The sequence below is a fragment of the Mustela erminea genome, chromosome 3, assembly GCF_009829155.1.
Source record: "Mustela erminea isolate mMusErm1 chromosome 3, mMusErm1.Pri, whole genome shotgun sequence".
In the NCBI taxonomy this organism is placed as follows: Eukaryota; Metazoa; Chordata; class Mammalia; order Carnivora; family Mustelidae; genus Mustela; species Mustela erminea.
Genome location: NC_045616.1, coordinates 81,848,432 through 81,870,570, shown reverse-complemented (window position 1 = coordinate 81,870,570; position 22,139 = coordinate 81,848,432). Strand labels below are relative to the sequence as shown.

General features: G+C 46.9%; 1 protein-coding gene across 6 annotated transcripts in view; it reads left to right on the top strand.

Moving 5' to 3' along the window:
• SH3RF2 (SH3 domain containing ring finger 2) overlaps positions 1-22,139 on the top strand; it is a 122,908-nt gene that overhangs the window by 82,097 nt on the left and 18,672 nt on the right. For 2 of the 6 annotated variants that reach the window (XR_004284017.1, XM_032336291.1), the window contains exons 6-9: positions 9,774-9,865; positions 11,139-11,309; positions 18,016-18,269; positions 21,525-21,883. Coding sequence is in view for 5 of the 6 variants with exons in the window: in XM_032336291.1 (XP_032192182.1) it covers positions 9,774-9,865; positions 11,139-11,309; positions 18,016-18,269; positions 21,525-21,883 (876 nt within the window). In the remaining variant the exon portion in view is untranslated. The remainder of the gene's footprint in view (positions 1-9,773; positions 9,866-11,138; positions 11,310-18,015; positions 18,270-21,524; positions 21,884-22,139) is intronic. The other 4 variants (XM_032336295.1, XM_032336294.1, XM_032336292.1 and 1 more) reach the window with 4 other exon arrangements.

Sequence of the window (22,139 nt, the reverse complement as noted above, 5' to 3'; positions counted from 1 at the left end):
GCAGCCAATCAAAACTATTTAAATCTAATTTGAGACAGGAGAGGACAAGCTTCTCCCAGTTTCTAGAGAATCACAAAGACAACCAGCATGCTCTCCAGAAGGGGGCCTGAAGCACTGGCTTGGGAAATGTCACAAGTGCTTCTCACTCACTGCACATCCCTGAGCCTGTCTTTAGAAAGGATTCTGCGGCCACATCCTGTCCATCCCATGAGAAGGAAAAATTGTTACATGACCAACCACATTAGAGGACTTAGCCTCCACCCAGGGTGTTTTTTCAAGTGTCTCCTCTGACAGCATGTGGATGAGAAAGGCAGACTTGCCACCAGAAAAAGCTATCAGTCTGTGAGGGCTCCAGATCCTACATTTTCTAAGATCCTAAATCCTTCATTTATTGAGGGGACTTACTTACCCTAAGGTAAGTAAAGACAACTGCTTTGATAACGTGGTAGAGCAGTTAGCAATTACCTTTTTTCTCTTTTTAAAAATGCCACTAAGGGGTGTCTGGGTGGCTCAGTTGGTTAAGCGTCTGACTCTTGATTTCAGCTCAGGTCATGATCTCAGAATCATAAGATGGAGCCCCGTGTCTGGCTCTGTGCTCAGCAGGAAGCCTGCTTAAGATTCTCTCTGACCCGCTCTTCTTCTGCCCCTCCCCCCACTCATAAGCAAGCACTCGGTCTCTCAAATAAATAAATCTTTAAAAATAAAAAGGAAAATTAAAATGTCCATCGTGGTTGCAGTGATATCCTTTGAGAAAGTTAAAAAATGTTAAAAGACAACAAACAAATGTCAAGAAGTGAACTTTCACCAGATGCCAAGTGAATTTGACATTGTCCAATGATTTCTGGGCTCACTAAATTCTTTAGAAGGGATTTTTATAATTGATTCGCAGTCCTACTTCAAGTTGCCTTCCAGATATCTCCCCCAAAGTCAGACCCATAAAAATTGTCAAGTCCTTAAAGAAAAAGCTACCAGACTTCACCTAAACCAGGTGAAGGAATTCAGGAACACACAGGTTCGATAGCTTGCCCAGGTTTACTCGGTGAAAGAGTAACAAAGTGGGGAGATATACCTGGGAAAATCTGAATGCAGACCCCGAGTCCCTCATAATTATGCTGTCTTACCTCCTGACTGATTTTGGTCTGCTGCTCTCCCCATCCAGTTCTCTCTGTGGGTCTATTTTCCGTAGCTCAGGAAGGAACTCAGAAAGAAGGAAGGAACCCTTCCCCCTTCACTGTAGAAAGATACTTCCTGAGAACTTCGTGCAGTCTATGAGAAGTGAGTATGGTATTTCTAAATTTCTAAATATTCTGACACTGCTCTCCTATGGGATGCTCTTGTCTGGCAAATGTGAGGGCAGGACCCTGGTATAGGACGGACAGATTGCTTTTTTTTTTTTTTAAGATTTTATTTATTTATCAGATAGAGATCACAAGCAGGCAGAGAGATGGGAGAAAGCAGGCTCCCTGCTGAGCAGAGAGCCTCATGCGGGGCTCGATCCCAGGACCCTGGGATCATGACCTGAGCCGAAGGCAGAGGATTTAACCCACAGAGCCACCCAGGCACCCTGGACAGACAGATTTCTTACACATACAGTCTACATCATCGTGGTGAGCACTGGCCTTGGTCACCAAGCCTTAAGACCTAGCCTGGCACTTGGTGCTTTAGTAGATGCACAACAAAGCATCTTCTGTGAATAAATGCCAGAAAACTTAAGAGGAACTTTAGTTGTTAACATTTTTATGGCCCTTAATAAAGCCCAGTGAGAGGATTTAATTATAATTATTGCCATGCAGTTACTTCCCAAGTGGACTGTTATGACAAAGAAGGCAAGGGTTATAATTAAGGTTTGGATAAAACCTGGCCTTTAAACAAGCCCTAATAGTATGCACCCCATCAGATTCTGCTTTGGTATGAAAACCTGCCTGCGGGGTGCCTGGGTGGCTCAGTGGGTTAAAGCCTCTGCCTTCGGCTCAGGTCATGATCCCAGGGTCCTGGGATCGAGTCCCAGGTCGGGCTCTCTGCTCTGCAGGGAGTCTGCTTCCTCCTTTCTCTCTCTCTGCCTGCCTCTCTGCCTATTAAAAAAAAAAAAAAAAAAGAACTTCAGTTTACCCTAAAACACTGTAAACATGCAAGTTACAAAGGATTCATGTCCAAAATATTAGAACTCCATAACTTAAGAAAATGATAAATAACCTGAGGAGAAAAAATAGACAAAGAGCATGAACAGACATTTCATACAAGACTCAAGAATGGCCCATACACATCTGAAAAGAAACTCAAGCTCATTAGTACTTAGAGAAATTAATTTGAAACCACAATGAGGTACCATTTCACACCCACCATAGGCAGGTATTAAAAAGCTGGGCATTACCACATGCTGGCGAGATTATGGGGTAACAGGAATTGCCATTAGCTGCTGGTGGAAGTGTAAATTGTTACAGCCACACTGGGAAACAATTTGTTATTACCTAATAAAACTGAGCAGGCTCATGCCCTATGGCCCATCAATTCTACTTGTCGGTTTGTATCGTGGAGGAGCTCTTGCGCGGGGGCGGGGCACAAGGGAAATATACAAGATTGATCATAACAACTTCGTTCATAACAGCTGCAAACTGAAAATCACCCAAATGACACATAAATGATAGGATGGCTAAATGCTGGTATACGCATGCAGTGAAATACGCACGGGCAGTGAAAAACACGTAGTATTGAGCCAAAGGTGCAACTCTCAGAATATGCTCAGCGTGAATCCCATTCATACCATGTTCAAAAACAGGCAAATTCAAACAACATGTTGTTTAGGGACGTACGCTGCAGTGGTAAAATGACGTCGAAAAGCCCTGGAATGATGAACACCCATTTCAGCACTGTAGTTATGGGGGGCGGGGGACAGGGATCTGATTATGGAGGAATATGCAGGAGGTCTCTCAGTACAGTATTCAGTTTCTATTTTTATTGTCTCTTACGCTGGATGGTCTGTATACAGGTGTTAGTTTTATTAGTCTTTCAGTGATACATAAAATTATATATACTTCTTTGTATGCAGAATATATTTATCATTTAAAATTTCCCTAACAAAGGAAAATAGCAGAGCAGAGATTGAGGCTGGGGGGTCTGCAAAGATCAGGGGAGGCAGAAAGTGAGTGTGACCTGCTCAGAGAGCTGAGAAAAGACCCAAGGCTGAGGAGGTGAGGAAGTGAGGGGGAACGTAGGAAGGTGAAGCAGGAGCCAGATCACAGGGAATATTCGAGGCTTTGATGACTACCTAGGAGACATAAACTCAGTAGTCTTCACGGGTACTTTGCTGACCTATCTGTACTTGAGAAGTTGGGTTTGTTGTTTTTTTGTTTTGTTTTGTTTTGTTTTGAGGTACACCTAAAGGGACCTGCTGCCAACTCATAAATGAGTTCTCTTTCTCAGACAGTGTTTTTACTCACAGGACAAATAAACAGCACTGGGAGCCCACTCCTTGCTCATCAGGCTGAGCTGGCTCTGACAGAGACTGAGATGGAAAGGAAGAGCAGTCTGGCAGAAGGGGCCCTGATTCTGTTGGGACCTTGGTTCTGCCAGAGAAGGAAGAGGAAAAATAAAAAATAACACTATTCTGCCAGCCTTCAGATCTGTTCCATATTACATGCGGCACTGGACCGGATGGTAGTCATCATGAACGTAACCTATCTGTGAGCATGTAAACAGAACGCTGATTATGGCAGGAGGGTTTTTTCCTACCACCTGTATAGGACACCTTTAGCCATATTGAAATACAGAAATGGTAAGTGTTGGGGCGCCTGAGTGGCGCAGTTGGTGAAGTGTCCGACTCTTGGTTTCAGCTCAGGTCATGATCTCAGGGTCATGAGAGCAAGCCCCACCTTGAGCTCCACACTCAGTAAAGAGTCTGCTTGAGATTTTCTCTCCCTCCCTCTCATGGTCTATCTCTCTCTCTCTCTCTCTCTCTCTCTCAACTACATAAATAAATCTTTTTTAAAAAAATGTTAACATTGGTGTCCTACAGAAAGGGCTCTGACTCTGGGGTTCTTGCTTCCAGTGCCCACCTGACCACCGATCTGACCACAGAATCATGTAAACTTCTTATCTCCGTTTCCTCATTGGTCATTCTCCCCTCATTGGGAGAGAATGACCATGAGGATGGTGTAGAAGTTAGCACTGGAATTTCACAGCATGAGAGTGAGATACCTCTTGGAGCTCAAAGCAGGGTTCTCCTGGAAGCACCCAGACCTCCTTGAACCCCACCCCACCCCAGCACACCTCATGCTCATAGAATTATGGATTTCTCTGCCTTGTTTGTTGCATTAACCTCAGTGCTAGGACCAAATAGGGTCCACACATTGCAACTGCTGAGTGCAGCTCTTTAAGACTCTTTTAATCTATACAAGGGAATGAGTTTTTAACTTTATAAATTTGGATAGTCAACTCCAGATTATCCATAGTGGTGGGTACAGACACTGTCATATAATACCTAATTTTCTGTCTCTAAAATGCAGCCTTCTCCTAACCCTGGGTGAATTCCGTGGGTTTGAAGCCCTTGTTAGCTCCTAGGCATACAGAGATGCAGGATACAACGGGCTCCAAAGTAGTTCCTGCTCTTGAGGAAGACAGTCACCCCATGCCCCCTAAGTTACCGAAAGGCGTGAGCCCTACAGGAAAGAGCTGAGCACCGCAGTGTGGGCTGGAGGAGGACAGCAAACAGACATTTTGGAGAGTTGAGGACATTCTTCTCCAGAAATTCTTCTGGTTGCTTCTTCCCATCCCCCCACCACATGCCTGGGTCCTGCTTTCAGTTCAAACCTGCAGAGCTGTCGCATAAAAGGAGATCAATGCTCCACCCATCTGATCCCCACCCCCACAGCAGCTAATCTCCTTCCTGATTGAAATAAGTGGCATTTGTTGAGCTCTTACACTGTGCTCAATAATTTATATGGATTACTTTTGTTAATCCTCATAACAACTCTGAGACAGCTGCCATTGTTGCTCCCATTTTACAGATGAGAACATGGATGACCCACAGAATTGTGTCACTTGCCCCAGTCACAAACCCTGGCAAATGCTAGAAGCACACGCCTGAATACTAAGCTAGACCTGCGCTCCAGACTCCTGAGATGGAGCCACGTTCTGCGCACCTCGTGTGGCCGCTGGTACAGACACCGGGCCCACAGTATGTTGCAGGAGCTCTGTGCCGGACTCCATGCCTGCTTCCTCCCTCATGTAACACCTCAAGACCCAGAAAAGCCCAGAAACACACAGCTATGCATTCTTCTGCTACTGATAAAGGCTTCTTCTAAATGAGTCATTTCCTTCAAAAAAAGGAAAAAAATGTTTTTAGATTGTAGCTGAAATATCCACCCCACCCTCAAATATGCACCCTCTGTCTGACCCTGCTCAAGCCCACAAACGCTATGTCAGGAAGCCCCAGTTGCTGGAAGACCTCACGTCCGGCCTCAGGTCCCCTGTGGCATAGGGACCTGAGGTCACAACTGACCCCAGGCAACCACCCCACAGCGGCCTGGTCACTCAGTCTTGTGACAGGGACACACTTGCCTCCTCAGAAGCTGGTCATCTGCCTGGTTGTCATAATTTACCTGGTGGGACCTTCATTTCTGTCTTATTCTCTCTGTCCTCCTTCCTAGCCAGTTTCTCTCTTCTCCCTTTTTATGTTGTCTTTTGTCACTTCATTTGTTCATTCGTTCGTTTGTTCATTCATTCATTCATTCATTCATTTTTCTTTGGACCTTATTGAGATTGTGTCTGATCCCTAGGTTTCCATTCTTGATTTCTCTCCTATTCAGGTGGCCCTCTGCCATGAGGGTCACTTGCTAGCTGTTCATCAATAAGCTGAGCACCCCTGTCCCCTCCTCTGACCAGCCCCAGGGCTTAGGCTGGATCAAGCTCAGGCTGCTTGAATTTTCCTGCCAACTAGATAATATTTGTCTTACGTTTTATCAGCTTTATCAAGCTATAGTCACATACAATAAAGTTCAACTATTTTAAGGATACAGTTCAGTGACTTTTGGCAAAGGTATAAAGGCATGTGATGATTACCAAAATCAAAATACAACACAGTTTGATCACCCCAGAAAGTTTTCTCGTTTCCCTTTGCAGTCAGTCCTCTCCCCTCACCTCTGACCTCTGGCAGCGCTCCATTTTCTGTGACTATAATTTGGGCATTCTTAAGAATGTCATATGTAGTCTTATGTGTCCTGCTTCTTTTACTTAAGATGATATTAAGATTTACCCACGCCATTGCATGCGTGGCCCAGGAATATTCCATTGTGATTGTAACACAGTTCGTTCTTTTACCAGTTGATTAGCATTGGGTTGTTTCCAGTCTGGGGCTAAAATGAATAAAGTCACTGAGAATATTTAAGTACAAATCTTTGTACAGACATATGTTTTCATTTTACTTTGATAACTACTTGTGAGTAGGATTGCTGAGTAGTATGATAAGTGTATATTTAACTTTATAACAAATGGCCAACTTGTTTTCCAATGCGGTGGCGCCATTTTACATTCCCACCAGCAGTATATGAGTTAAAGCTGCTCCACATTCTCACCAACACTTGGTATAGTCAGTCTTTTTATTTTTTTTTTTTAAGATTTTATTTATTTATTTGTCAGGGAGAGACAGAGAGAGAGAGCACAGGCAGACAGAATGGCAGGCAGAGGCAGAGGGAGAAGCAGGCTCCCTGCCAAGCAAGGAGCCCGATGTGGGACTCCATCCCAGGACGCTGGGATCATGACCTGAGCCAAAGGCAGCCGCTTAACCAACTGAGCCACCCAGGCGTCCCATAGTCAGTTTTTTAATTCTAGACATTCTCATAGGTGTATAGTCGTATCTCATGGTAGTTTTACCTCACATTTTCCTCATAATTGCTGATGTTGAGCATCTTTTCAAGTCCTTCTTGGCTACTCCATATATCTTCTTTTGTGGCGTCTTTATACATTTTTAGATTGGGTGGTTTCCTGCCTTAATGGGTGGTAAGAGTTTTTCTGGTATTTTTTCATCTGCCTTTTCTTCTTTCTTCCTTCCTTCTCTAGCCTTCTGGCTCTACTTCTTTCTCCCACGGGGTCCCTGTCCCAGTTCTTGAGAAACACACCCCTGCCCCCAGAGTTGTCCATGATCTCCCCTTCCCTCCCTTCTCCTTTGCCTCTTTCCTCCTTGTCCTCACATGCTCTCCCTTCTCCGCCAGGACACCTCAAAACCTGAGAATCTGGCCTCAGTTCCCATTCCATATCAGAAAGCATACCATCACAAGCCCGCTGATCTCAGTCCTGCCTAGGTTTAGAGTTCCAAAAAGGAAGAACCCCCCCACCCCCCGGATGAAGACTTAGGGAAGTAAAAAGTCATGGAGGGATGGCTTTGCATTCTGGCATCTTCCTCCTCCCTAAATGATTAATCATGTTTACAGATAGAAGGGCTTTTTACTCAAACACAACACTTGAAAGTCATGGGTGTGAAGTGAAGTGCATCCTGCTTATTAATCAGTGGTCCAGCCATCTCCAAGAACACAAGATTAATTGTTCGCATAACAAGGCTCTCCCTTGGCACATCTCCCAAGCCCAGCAGGGATTTATCTTGCCTTGTCACAGGGAAGGAGCAGCCTAGCCCAAAGCTGGCAACTTGTCTTCTCTGTTTAAGAGAACTGGTGTGACAGTATTTGATTGCAAAGCTCAGAGCACTTTACGCAGTATTAGCGCTGGATAGGAGTAACTATGGAATTTTTTAAAGAGTTTACTTAGATATACTTCACCTGCCGTACAATTTAGCCATTTTAAAGTGCACAATTTAGTGTTTTTTAATATATTCATGGATATGTACAACCATTACCACAACTTTACAACAGTTCGTCACCTCCAGAAGAAACTGTGTACTCATTAACTACCACCCCCATAACCCTTCTTGTCCCCAACCCTCATCTACTCTCTGTCTCTATAGATTTTGTCTATGCTAGATATTTTATGTAAGTAGAATTATATAATATGATCTTTGGTATCTGGATTTTTTCCCTTAGCATAAAGTTTTTGCGGTTTATCCATGTTCTAACATGTATCAATACTTCATTGCTTTTATGGCTGAATAATATTCCATTGTGCATACACCACATCCATTCATTGGTCGATGGACATTTGGGTTATTTCCACCTTTTGGCTATTGTGAGCGATGCTGCTCTAAACATCAATGTATAAGTTTTTATGTGGTACAGTTTCATGTCTTCTGGGTATGTACTAGACGTGGACTTGCTGGGTCTAATGCTAATTCTGTTTAATCATTTGAGGAACCACCAGACTGTTTTCCAAAGGAGTAACACTGTATTACATTCCTTCCCACCAACAACTATATGAGACGTTCTCTCCAACCCTTGTTCTTATCTGACTGAAATGTTCTTCTCATCCTATAACTGTATCTTCAAACTGTCAAACATACATACATAGCACACATATATTTAGACAATCGTCAACAAAGGATACACATAAAACTACCAAGTCATGCATGCTGGTGCATACCTCTGGAGCTCATGCACATACACATAGACTCCCACACAGACATTTACAATCACAGGTATAGTCACACACAGTACACATGCATATCCACCCTCAGACTCACATGTGTGAACGCAGTCAGACACACAACAGACTAGTGCTGTCACACAAGTGCGTACAGTTGTCATGGGTTGTGAACAAACATCCATGCAGAACCAGAGACACGTACACTCAATAATGCTTTCCTTCTTGCCCAAACACACATAAACAAACAAGAGTTGTACCTGAAAAGCATGGTCCCAAAAAGGCACACATACTATAGTTACCCTCAGGGGGGCTAACCAAAGGTAGACTGAACGTATTTACTCTGGGTGACATAGAGATGGTTGAGATTACATCAATCCTTGGTCTACTGAGTAGGAATACCTTCTTATTCATTTAGTTGTACTTTAACTACAAGTACATACTGAACACATAGAAAAGACCAGGATGAACAAGATCGAGTCCCTGCCCTCGTGGAACTTACAGTTTGGTAGCAGGGGCAGTTACCTCTGTGAGAAGTGCCAAGAAGGAAGCAAGCAAGGACATAGGTCACACAGGCAGGGTGCCAAGAGGGTAGTTTCTGGGTGTGTCTAGCACTGTCGCTCCCTCTTTCATCCTGGCAAAGTGAACTCTATTCAGATTCACCTTCCGTAAGTCACTGGATAAACTGGTGTGTCTGTGTGTGCACTAGTAAGAGTGTGGGCTCAGGACCTAGATTACCTTGGAGTAAAATTTGATTTCTTACTAATTGGGTGATCTTTCCCTGACGTTCTCATCCAAAATTAGGGATGATAATAGTACCTTTAGTAAGGATTAAATTAGCTGGTACTTGGAAAGCACTTAAAAGTGCCTGGCCAGAGTTACGTTCTCATTAGCAACCATCATGTCTTCTGAGAGTACGTTTCCGTAGAGCGGCTGAGTGTACTGGGAGGTGGTGGGAAGAAGTGGGGGGGGATGGAGTGGGGGAGATCAAGGAGCCTGGTAGTGCCCCATTGGCTGGAAATTGGATGAGTCTTCATCTTCTGCCATATCTAAGCAGTCTTTTGGAAAGCAGCCCCGGCAGGCCATAAACCAGTCTAGCCCACAGCCCCAAACCACAGCGAAGATGTGCGCTGGGTGGCACTGGGCATGGCTCTTGGTTTTCAGCTGTGTCAGGCCTTTCGGCAGCAGCTCTGCTGTGGGCCTGGCTTGTGGTATTCACCGGTTCTGCTTGACTGTCTTTTCTGTCTATGTAGGTCAGCGCTTACCACCCTGTACCTGCCTCCCTGGGACATTCCACAGCCATCGTCAGTGTGCCTGGCTCCCAGCAACACCTCCCAGCAAACATGTGAGTAACAAGCTCAGCCCTTCACCTCCAGGTCCTGGCCGGAGGGGTCCTCTTGGCCATCCCCATGCCGCCAAGCATCACCACTCCCAAACCAGCCCATTCAGAGAGACTAGAGCTCCCCTTCCTTCATATCCTTCAATGGAAATAATGCTGAAAAACCCACACTGGCAAACTCCGTCTACCTAGCTCATTATTTTATAAGAGTAGAAAGATACCAGAAGCGTATACACGAAAACACTGCTGGGAGGTTGGATAGTGAGCAATTTCTACTGACTTCCTTTAGATTCACAATGTTGGGTCATAATTAGATACTGCTTTAGGATCAGCGGAAAATACAGCATTTTAGAGGGGGACAGCCTTGAGGATGAGAACACCCCCCCCAGCACCTTTGATAAAACCTTCCAGTGTCTCATACCCCTTGGAGTCTAGAAGGAATTCTTGATGTCCAGCCTGAGACCATACTCTATTAACCTGAATCTGGCAAGCCAACGTGGCTTCTTTTTAATGCTTTTACTCGGCAGATGTTCTCACTTTCACAGCCTCACTAGTGTCTTCACCTCCCGACTCATACATAGGTGTTATTTAGTTGCCTGGCTCCTGTGCAGACTGTAGAGTGAAAGTCACTGCTCTATCCCAGGGACATCTTGCATTATCCTAAGCCCTTTCCCCTCCAGCCCGCCGTGCAGCCAGGATTCCACTGTGTGCTCACAAACAAAACCACCTCCTACCTTCTAATTCCCAATGCCCATCCATGTCCCTGCCTATATTAAGCTAGCTCCTTGGGCCATTCCTGGGGGTCAAACGTGTTCTCACTCTTAGGAGAGGGAGTGGATCAGAGAGGCTTGTGCCCTCTCCTTTCCCTTAATTTGTGGCTACAGTCATTTTCTTGGGTGGTAATTCTGAGCGGTATGAAAAAGCACCCTGAGCAAAGCTGTCACTTCTAGGTTTGAGACCCGGCTCTGCCACTAATTGCTGGTCACCAACTCCTGTCTCTTTCTTAGGCGAGCCTCCCCATAGTCAAAATGTTTCAGTAGCCTAGCTTAGTGATTCCCAGCCGTGTGGCACTCTGTGGAGGACACGGGAGTCAGGGAGGGCAGGGATGTGGGCCCCTCCACGGCTGCTTCCCTATCACACTTCCATCCCGAAGAAGAAGTTTGTTATCGCTGACGCAGGGGACGGGGTCCCTGAGGTTCCGTTTCCCTTTGCCCTCTCCTGGTTCCATGTCCCTCTACCAGGCACGCTCGCCTTCTTCACCAGTTCCCTGTCTCCCCAGGTTTGTAGCCCTGCACTCCTACTCAGCCCATGGCCCGGACGAGCTGGACCTGCAGAAGGGAGAAGGCATCAGGGTCCTGGGCAAGTACCCGGACGGCTGGCTCAGGGGCGTCTCCTTGGTCACTGGCAGGGTCGGCATCTTCCCCAACAACTATGTCATCCCCATTTTCAGGTGTGTCCCTTCTGTTCTCAGGCAACAGAGGTCGGGTCACCAAGCCCAGGAGTCATCTGTGGGTTGCATCAATGAAGGACTCAGTGCTCCTTCAGAGTGTGGGCCAAGAAGTAGCTCTAGTAACCCCCTAACACTTTATTTTCTTTAATAGTAACAAGTTATCTTTTTTATAGCTCTTCACATTTTACAAGCACTTTCTCAACGTTTACCTCATTGCCTGTGCCCAAGAGTCCTTCTCATAAGGTAGATAGTATTTTCCAGATGAGGAAAGCAATATACATAGTTAAGCTCCAGAACGGGATTTCAGGTTTTCTACTGTATAAACCCCCCAAATCCTATCCACATCCCACCCCTTGATACTCACATCGAATCGAACAATGGGAACCTGCAACCATCAGAAGACCCTCAGAGCATCTCGGGAAACTTCCTCGGACACTAGGCCAGTAGGCAAGTTTCTGTGACTCAGTCCACCACCTGTCCATCCACACCCCAGGCCACAGGCGGGTTACCCTAGAGGTCTGAGCCCCTCACGGTCTTCCCAACCTTTTCCGTTCTCCGGCGCACCTGACACTTCTGCTTTGGCTGCTCGGACCATGACTACAGATGCGCTGGGTCCCAGCACCGCCCATGGCTCATCCTCCCTCCACCCCACGCCAGGCCGGGCACAGCGTGTCACAAGGCAGTGAGGCCATCACCACGCACCAAATGCTGGCTTTATGACATACCTCTGAGCAAAGTGATAACCCATTGTACTGTCTGGGGGTCAGACCTGGAGTCATATGTCCAGTTTGGGGGACCTTCATGTAGGTGGGGCCCGGTGTCCGGAGGAGGGCAACAAGGATGGTGAGGAGATAGAAAAGTATACCACAGGAGAAACTGATAGAGAAACTTGGGTTAAACTGTAGAAGGCAAGGGTCAGAGGGACCATAACAGGCTGTGTAGGTAGGATATCTGTTTCCTGAGGGGGCAGTGAACACAGTGGATGCAACTTAGAAGGTTTCGGTTCAGTAAAGGCTACACTTTCTAAGGCGCAGATTTTTTTCAATAAGGTTGGCTGGTAAGGTGGGAGACCCTTTCTTGGAAGAGTATGGGGAAACTCTGGGTTTCCTTAGATCTAGGTTTATATAAAATGATTTCTTCACATAGCAGAAGGTTGGAAGAGAATTCATTTCCTTCAATGGAAAGTTCTTGGAATTTGTTAGAGAGTTACAAAATCTCCATTGGCAAACTAAGTGTGTCTTTAACTGATACTTTAGTTCATTCATTCAACAAATATTTAATGAACACAAACTATGTGTCAGGCACCTTTCTAGGCACTGGAGAAACACCAGTGAACAAAATACACAAAATCTCTGCCCACTGGAGCTTACATTCTACTGGGACAGACATACAATAAACAAGATATATAAGTAACATATACGGTGTGTTAACGGTAAGGGCTAAGAAGAAAAATCAGAAAAGCAGGATAGAATTTGTGGTGGGGATGGAGGTGGTGATTAAAATTTTAATATGTTGGTCAGGAATGGCCTTACTGAGAAGGAAGAAGGAAGAAAATGAGGCAGGTATATTCCACACCACGGGAATAGCTAGGACAATTGCCCCGAAGTAGGAGTATGCCTGATCTGAAGGCCAGTAGGACTGGATCCGAACTAGTGAGAGGGACGTTAGCAGGAGATGAGGTCAACAGGTGGGCCAGATCATCTAGAATTTCCAAAGTCATAATGAGGAATTCGGCTTTCATGCGGTCACAGGGTTTTGAGCATAAAAGTGACATGATCTAACTTATATTTTAAGCAGAATCCCTCTAGTTGCTGGCTTGAGAGTAAACTATAGAAAGGAAACATGGAAGCACAGAGACTAATTAAAAGGATATTATAATATTGTGGGGGAAAGGTGAGGGTGAGTTGAACCAAGGTGTCAGCCATGGAGGTAGGGAGAAGTGGTTAAATTCTGGGTACACTTTGAAGGTAGTCATAGCAGCACTTTGAAGGTAGTCATAGCAGGATTTTCTGACAAATGAAATATTGGGTGGGAAAGAATAGAGGAGTCAAGGTGAGTCCTCACTTTTTTGCCCTGAGTAACTGGAAAATGGAGTTGCCTTTTATTGAGATATTCCGGAAAACTGAGAGGAACTGGTTCTGAGAGGTGGGGGGGGCGGGGGGTGAGCAGAAGCTCAGGCGGCAGCAGATTAAGTCTTAGATTCCTGTTAGTAATCCCAGTAGAGGTGTTGGCAAATGGTTGAGTACATAAGCCCAGCATTTTAAGGAAGGAGGTCTGGGGTTGAGATGGGACTAGATGAAATCATCACGGTAGGATCAGTTGCATTGGAGAGAATGATGGTGAGCCAGAAACTAAAATCTTCCTGAAATGAGGGGAGAGGTTGAGAGAGGAAAGGGTGACAAGGTAGAGTGGCAGGTGATAGAGTCTGGTACTACCAAGCAAAGCTGACGCGGTGGAGGGGGGGATGGCCTAGAGGAGCCAATGAAGAGCAAGGAGGATACCTACCCTAACTTAAGACTGTTTCCTCCATGACCATGTCTACTACCATGTCTACTACTATAGTGGGGGTTTGCTTATGTATCAGGCCTTAGCCCAAAGTCCTGGTAATTCTACTGGAAAAAAAATCCTTTAGAATCACAGTGACCATATAATTTGTCACCCAAACTAGGACACATTTAAGAAAAAAAAGAGAGACACACACACTTTTAATACACCAGGAAAGCAGGTGTAAACTGAGACTATCCTAGGAGAAGCTGAACAAATAGTTACCATAACTAGAATGCATGTAGGATTCCATTCCAGTGGATTCCAAGACTCCAGCTTCCCTTTCCCTCCTCCTTGGCTTTTCTCCTAGGTACATATATTATGTCCTTAGGTAAGTCCTGAACATCTAGACTTGCCTGCTCCAAGATGGCGGCAGCATGTCAGACAGTGGATGAAATGTCAGCCGTAGGTTGCCATTGAGTCTGTCTCCCATCTCGAGTTCATAGAATCCTGAACATGTGTGTACAGAGGTGCTACTTACATGGAAGGGTGTGTTTGCTTCTAGAGAACCAGCATTTCTAAGACGAGCAAGTCCCAGCCAGAGTATATTCTCTGGAGGGCTCTTAGGTGACAGAGGATCAGTGCTTTCTAGAGTGAAGTTCTCCTTGACGGCCCCCTGATGCAAAGAAAGGTCCCGTCATCACTGATCTTAGACATGGGTGACATATACCCAATTTGTCTACCTAGAAGCAGCTCACCCTTGTCTGTGACCACCCTTTCCATTGTGGGAGGTTTAGCTCCTTCTGCCTCTCAGGGCTGAATGATGTTGTCCTTTGTCAACTCAGTCTCCGCAATTTTTGGCAGGTTGTGTTAGGACTAAGGGATTGAATTGCATGGACAAGGCCCCTTTCTGCTCCTTGGCTCTGTATATGTGTAAGGCTTTCCCCCCATCTTTGTTTCTCTGTTTGCAGTGATGCTTCTCACTGCCGCCAGCCCCCTTGGTTAAGGTTAGGGTTAACCCTAGAAGAGCCAGCATTCTAAAGTGTGAGGTACCCCCCTTATTTGCTCTTATTAGCCTTATTCCTTATATTCATTAAAGAATATAGTTTGGGGACTAATTATAGAAAGACTAGAGCTGACCAAAATGGATGGGTTTTCACTTCAAATTCAGCAAGTGAGCCTTTTAATTACTGAGAGGGGAAGAGACTGCTGTGCTGTCCAGAGCTCTGGCCCTCTCTCCACCCACCTGTCTAGCCAGATTGATCACAACTAAGTGTCTGCCACCATGACATACTTCCTGAGATTCTGCAGGCAGCCATTGGCTCAGGCTGTGCAGAATGTCAATCAAGTTTCCACCCAAACCCCTTCCTAATAGCATCAACATCTTTGGGGTTTCCTCCTCCATGCATATTCTTGGTGGAGGCAGAAGTCCCTCCCTTTTCAGAGGCTCAGGAAACCCAACTCCCCCTCCTCCTCCTCCTCCTGCTGCTCTTCCTCCTTCTCCCCTCCCGCCCCTTCCCTCTATCACCCCAGCTGAGGAACAGGCTCAGCCAATCTGATGTTCCCTCTTGGGGCTTAGAACCTTGAACCAGAGAGGAAAGAACATGGGTGTAGGTGAAGACCATCCATGACAAGACCCCGAGCAGCACCATCTGATCAGAACACCTGCCTCAGATGCCTGCTGCGGGGCTCTCGGCAGCCTCCCTCGGATCTGGTTTCAGTGGACTCTCTGCCCCTCCCGTCCTCCCAACACATTCCCTTCTGCCCAGTAGCCAGGGTGTTTCTTTCTTGCAGCCTTCACCACACACATATGCCCTCCTGGTGCCTTATGGATGGAGAAAAGCAACACAGGGGCCTACCCTCATTTCTCTTACCAGTCCACACAGAACTCTACAACGATGGCCAAGGCGCAAGCTGCCGCCTTACCAGGAGGCTGCTGCTAGTGGTTAGCACAGCAGAGCTGCTGTTTGGAATGCTTCTCTGAATATGGGCTGAGCTCTTACAGGCTCCTATCACAGAGACGAGAGGGGCACAGACCCGCACACTCAAAGCAGCACAGTGGAGCAAGTCAGAGGCAACATACACTCCTCCCCGCTAAACTCAGAGAGTCTTTCTGGGAAACAAGGATCAGAATGTTTGCAGGTCTGAGGTATCATGGGGGCTATTACTATATGTTCGCAAAGTACTTTGATATTAGAAGAAAGAGCTGGCCAAGTGCTGAGCTTTTTGCCAAAAGACAGAGGGATTCAGTGTGGGATGGGGAACTTGGGATGTAGGAGTTTCTGGACTCTGGCCTAGTGCTGGGCTCAGAAAAATGAGGTCGTAGCTTGGTCTGTAAACAGTCATTCAAAGGAGAGACTTGTGGGCCAAGGCTGGCTTGGGCCTAATTAACCGTGTTCTATCCTCGTTGCTGTACCTGCTGCTGCTGCTGCTGGGAACAGTTCTGGAAACTGTCTTTCCTACTGCTTGCCCATTTTACAAGATCCAGCATCTTGAGGCCTCCATTCAAAAGACAGGCAGATTCAGCCCTTTGCCATGGAGGCCAGTTCTGGGGATTTTTCTCCACTGCTCAGCCCTCAGCTCCAGAATATAGTCTGAGCTCTAACTGGCGGGCAGCCCATTCCCTTCACTGACCACGTCCCCAGGGACCTGAGGCAGGGTTTTGGCCGTGGGTAGGAGGCCCCTCACTGCAAGCACCATTCCCGGGCATCTGGCTGCATCTGTTTCATGGGCAGAATGGCCTGCTGAAGGACTCCTCACCTATCTTCGTACAACTGGCTGGCTCATTGTTAGGCTCCGTATCAGTTTTTTAGGCAAAAGGAAGGGAGAAGAGGAGGAGGAGAAATAAGGGGAAGTTCCCCAAAGAGAAAGCTTCGGACATTAACGGGAAGGCCACCAGGCAGGGCACCTCTGAGCCAGGACTGTGGGCGAGTCGGTCATTCCCGGGGAGTTCACAGGTTATTTCACCCACTGAATGACAAGCTGATCCATGGGCTACTCAGTAGGGGCTGTGATCTTGGAGTAGGATTCATAAAAGGGCAGGAAGGGCGTGTAAAATGAGAGCCATTCCCCATGGGGTTCAGGGAGTACCAAGTAGGAAACAGTTGACAAAGATTGCTGTTTGAAGAATACTATTCTTCAAACTCAGAGCCCAAGGCTGAGAAGTTAGGCTCTTCAGAAAGCAAGTGTAGGGCCTACCCCCAGCTTTAGATTGTTGCTTTCAAGCAAGATGCAGGGTTTTCCTTGCTACCTAAACAGTGAAGGCTCCAAGCAGCCAGGACGGGGCGTGCTCAGTGGTAGACAGTGGTACCGTTCAGTGGTAGAGCAAAGGGCCAGTGGGTTCAGATCTCAGGTCTAGTAGCTACTTGGCCAAGTAACTAGAAGTCTCCATTTTCTCACCTAGAAAATAATGGCACTAATAGTACCTACCTCAGATGGCTGTTGTGAAGAACCAAGGGCTAATGTGGGCAAAGCACTGCCCGATGCCCAGCGTACAGTAAGTGCTCAACATGTGTCAGCCCAAATGACTGGCATCAGTGCCGAAAGCATCATGCAAGCCATTCAACAAACATTTGTTAATAAGCAATGTCTGCAGAACACAGAGGATATAAAATGAGTCATATAAAATCTCTGCCTTCAAGGAGTTTAGCACCCAGTGGGAAAGTCACTGAACGAATAAGAAATCAGAACTGTGGGGCACCTGGCTGGCTCAGTTGGTTAAGCATCCGACTCTTGGTTCTGCTCAGGTCATGATCTCAGGATCATGGGATCGAACCCCATGTTGGGTTCTTCCCTCAGTGCAGAGTCTGCTTATCCTTCTCCCTCTGCTCTCCAGCCACACCCCCAAACTGTCAAGTAAATAAAGAAGAAATCAGAACTACAAAGTTGAACACATACTAGATCTTCTGCTCTGAACTCATGGGGTCAGGAGTGGTCAGAGCTGGAGTGGAGAAGGACAAAATTCAAGTCTGCCTATTCCATCAGGGCCTCAATGTGAGACCCTGGCCCTGGCCCCAGCACTCCCACATGGAGACCCAGCTGTAGGAGGTGAGGCCTAACATAGTTAAGCCTGTGTGGTTGATAAAGGGAGTATTTAGGGGTCAGAAGAGGTTGGAGAGAGGCCACATTCGGTATATGGTTGAGAGCTGAGAGGTTTTTGAAATAGGACTCTTGACTGAGCATTTTCTTTATTTCTTCTTTTCGAAATGCTTGCACCAACCAGAAAGACATCTAGTTTTCCAGATTCTCGGAGTCCTGGTCTCTACACCACATGGACATTATCCAACTCCTCTGTGTCCTCCCAAGGCAGCATTTCAGAAGGTGATCCCCGGCAGAACCGGCCCTTCAAGTCCGTCTTTGTGCCCACCGCCATAGTCAGCCCTGTGAGGAGCACGGCCAGCCCGGGGACTGTCGGACAGGGCTCTCTTCGGAAATCCGGGCGGAGCAGCATGAGAAAGAGTAAGTGGTGGCAGAGAGGTACGTGTCTAGAGCTAAGTGAGGGGGGGACTGGACTCTGGGGTAGGCAGAGCGCCTTTTGCAAAAACAAGATCTTGGCTAGAAAACAAGCCTCTGTAAAGGGAGTTTTTCATTCCCAAATAATGACTGGTGTTACTGGAAGAAGCCAGACCGACTTAAGGTCACTGCCCTGGGTCACTCCCCACCTGTGTACTGAATGGCTGGGATGATAGCGGCCCTGAGTGCCAACATAGAACTAGAACACAGCCAAGGTGGAGACTGGCTCTAGCTAAGACAGAACAAGCAAAGTCCTTGCTGGATCATGCTTCTCAAATGATGTTCCAGGGAACCCCTCAGGGTGCCAAAAGGGAAACATGGGAGGGACGGGGGTGGGGGTTGAGGAGGGGAGGAGGCAAAGAGGATGAAGGAGCCAATTCTCAAAGCCCCTAAATCTTGCTTTCTTATTTAACTAATATACACAGACAAGGTTTAAAAATATATATATTGTATAAAAATAAGCCCTCCGACCCTTCACCCCTGTCCCAAGTGCTCTTCCATGTACATAAATAGTAGCTTCTACTCATACCTGCTGCGCTGTTCTGCACTTTTTATTTTTCCCTGTAAAACATGCACATTGCTCACATGGCAATATTTTTCTCTGTCAATATTTTGAACTTCTGCAGAAGACTTCATTTTCAGGGATTTTAAAAAGTGTTTGAAACCCATTGTTCTACAAAACATGAAGGTTCTGTAATTTGCATATCTTTCTGGAAGATCATGAACCACACAAAGTAAATTTGATTTACTCTACATCCTCCGATTTAAACTGGGCTCTGCAATCTCTCTGGCTATCTCAAAAGAAAAAGATGATTAAATATGAAAGTGCAGGATGACGAGTCAGAGCAAGAAGGTAACATGTGGGACAGTATGCCACCCAGCAGAGCGTGCCAAGAAAATTAAAACAAATGTCTCAGCCCCACCCTCTCCCAGTGCTTTCATCTGACCACCTGCTTGACCACTGTTCCCACTCTGCCACCTCTACCACATACCTCCTTCTCCCCCTCTCCTGCCCTTCCTCCGGGGTCCCCCCTCCCCCCCACAAACCCATACTCAATAATCCCACCACAGAAGCCTTGGGCAAGTGACTGGACCTCTTCAGTCTTCAGTTTTCCCATTTGTAAAATGGAAATAAAAATAGTACCTACCTCATCAGGGTTATCGTGCGGATTTAATCAAATAATTCATATAAGACTGATGGCACGGTCCCTGTCACACAGTGAGTCTCGGGAAATCCTGTTTGTATAAGATGATCATCATCTCAGTACCATTATTGCTACGACGACGACACAGGTCAACTTTGGTCCATCCATTGTGTGAACTGACACAGTGTTGACTTGTTCACACTCGGTCTAGACCACTTAGGAGGTGGACACAGGAATTGTGCCCTGCTGGCAGTTGCTCACATTTCCCTTCAGACACTCCTCCTCTGTCTTGGCAGAGATCTTGACTGGCTTGGAGTTTTGACTGCTTGCCTTGTATGCACATATCATAAGAAAGCACTCAATCTCTTGGAAATCAGGAGCCAACAAGATAAATAGATGAGGCATAAACCCCATTTTTCACACATTTCCAGGAGCCTAAGGACATGTGTGCCCAGGGCTGCTTTGACTTTCTCAGGTCTGGGAGGCTTTCTGTCTCTCCTTTCCCAAGGTGAGGCTGGTCAAGCTATCAGTCTCCCCACAGCAAAGAGAAATGACAGGAGAATTGACTGTGCGCCTCATAGGGCTGTCAGTGGAAAAATAAATGTCTACATTGAAAGGGCAGACTTGTGTAAATGGCGCCCGGCTTGCTCACCGCAGCTGAGAGCACTGGCTGCGTTGAGTGAGCGTTCTGCTTTTCATGTTCACATCCTGCCTGACAAAGAGTCACTATGTAGAACATGGCCTTGGCTCAGACCCTCTGTGCTGGACACAGATGACTCTAATTCATACACGTGTCCACAGGCTATCACAAAGGACTCACATCTCTGACCGGATGCTGGGTCTAACCTAAATGCTCACAGCATTTAAGTCTGACCTAAATGCTGGGAGACCCTTATGGAGAAGCAGACGGCAATACTACTCAGGGATGTGCCTCCTGTCGTCCCACTCCCAGAGTGCACTAAAGTCCTGATTGTTCCCTGGTCACATGCAGGCATATGCCCAAGGGATGGAGGTCTCCGGTCTTCCAGAGAATATGCGGGAAAGGAATGACTTCCTGTTACTGAGGGAGGAACATCTCAGTTCACGAAACAAAACAAAATAAAACTCAAGGAAGGGATAAAATCACACTCCTGGACTTTGCATTTTTAGGGCTTGTTATCGTTTACCCAAAAATAACGAGAGCTAACAAGCATGAGGCATTAATTATGTTCTAGGCACTGTGGTAACACCCTGCACACATCATATGATGTAAGCCTCCCAGCAGCCCCATGAGACCCTGCTGTCACCTCCGGTTTACATCTGAGGGGCTGAGACGCCAGAAGGGGATGGGGCTGATTTGTCCCAGGCTTCCTGGGAGTAAGTCTGATTCCAGAACATCTTGTCGTGGGACTTTGTAAAGCTCATCCACACACAGCCCAGACCTTTCCGAATTTGCTTCTGTGTGGTGTCAACATTTGCCTGCACACACCCTCCCTGAATTCTACTTACCCTTCCTCCCTGCACCCCCCACCCCAACAGAAGCCATCCCACTACCACATGCCTACAGCTGCTTCAGGTAGCTGGTCAGAGGCCCCTCCTATCCTCTCTGCTTCCCTGTCTCCCTCACATCCCTTCCAATTGACTGACTCTTTCTGTCCCTTTTTTGCTGTCTCTGTCTTCCATTTCCTCTTTGGTTTGCATGCCCCTGTTGCTTCTCACTGTGAAGCTGTCTCTTTAGGTTTGTCTTCTTCACTTTCCAACCGCTAGGCCTGAAGTGAGAGAGTGGGAGTGCATGTGTGTGCGTGTGTGTGAGGGAGAGAGGCGGCAAATGGAAGTAATGTACCTTCTGACGGTGCCCCCCCTCCCCCACCACCACCCAACACTGGGCGAGCTAGTTACTTCCTGCCAGCATCAGCCAACAGCACTAAAAAAAGAATAAGGTCACCTTTGAAAGACCCTGAGAGAATGTGAGCACACTCAAATGGGGAGAGCACTTAGCTATTCTGGGATATCAGGACACTTGGCTTACACAACCCCAACCCAACCTGCTGTCAGCGGCCCCTGATGCTGATATCTGTGTCATGTCATTCCTCAGATGGATCCCTACAGAGACCCGTCCAGTCAGGGATCCCCGCCCTTGTGGTGGGCTCCCTCAGACGCAATCCCACCATGGTCGTACGGCCTCAGCAGTTCCAGTTCTACCAGCCGCAGGGGGTCCCCTCCTCCCCCTCAACGGTGGTGGCAGAAGTGGGACCTAAGCCCACTCCCACTGGGGAGCCTGCCCTCACATGCGTCAGCAGGGGCAGTGACACCAGGATCCGCTCTGCAGCCAGTTCCCTCATCATGGAAGGCAAGGAAATCCCCATCAAGAGTGAGCCTCTACCTAAACCACCTGCGTCTGCCCCACCATCGATCCTGGTGAAACCAGAAAACCCAAGAAATGGCACCGAAAAGGTAGGAGTGAAGTGACATAAGGGGGTGGGGGGCTTATATAACCTATATATAGGGATATATATAGGGATATATAAGGATATATAGGTTATAGCCCTAACTTTTCACAGCGTCCCAACTCCTGAATTCTGTTTTAGCAGACAAGGAATCAAAATCGCAGCCTCAAAACAATCCTCACACAGTAACACCCCCACACACACACAGGCACAGCCCCTCAGCCCCCTTGTACCCTCTGCAGAATGTCCTACTGGATCTCCTT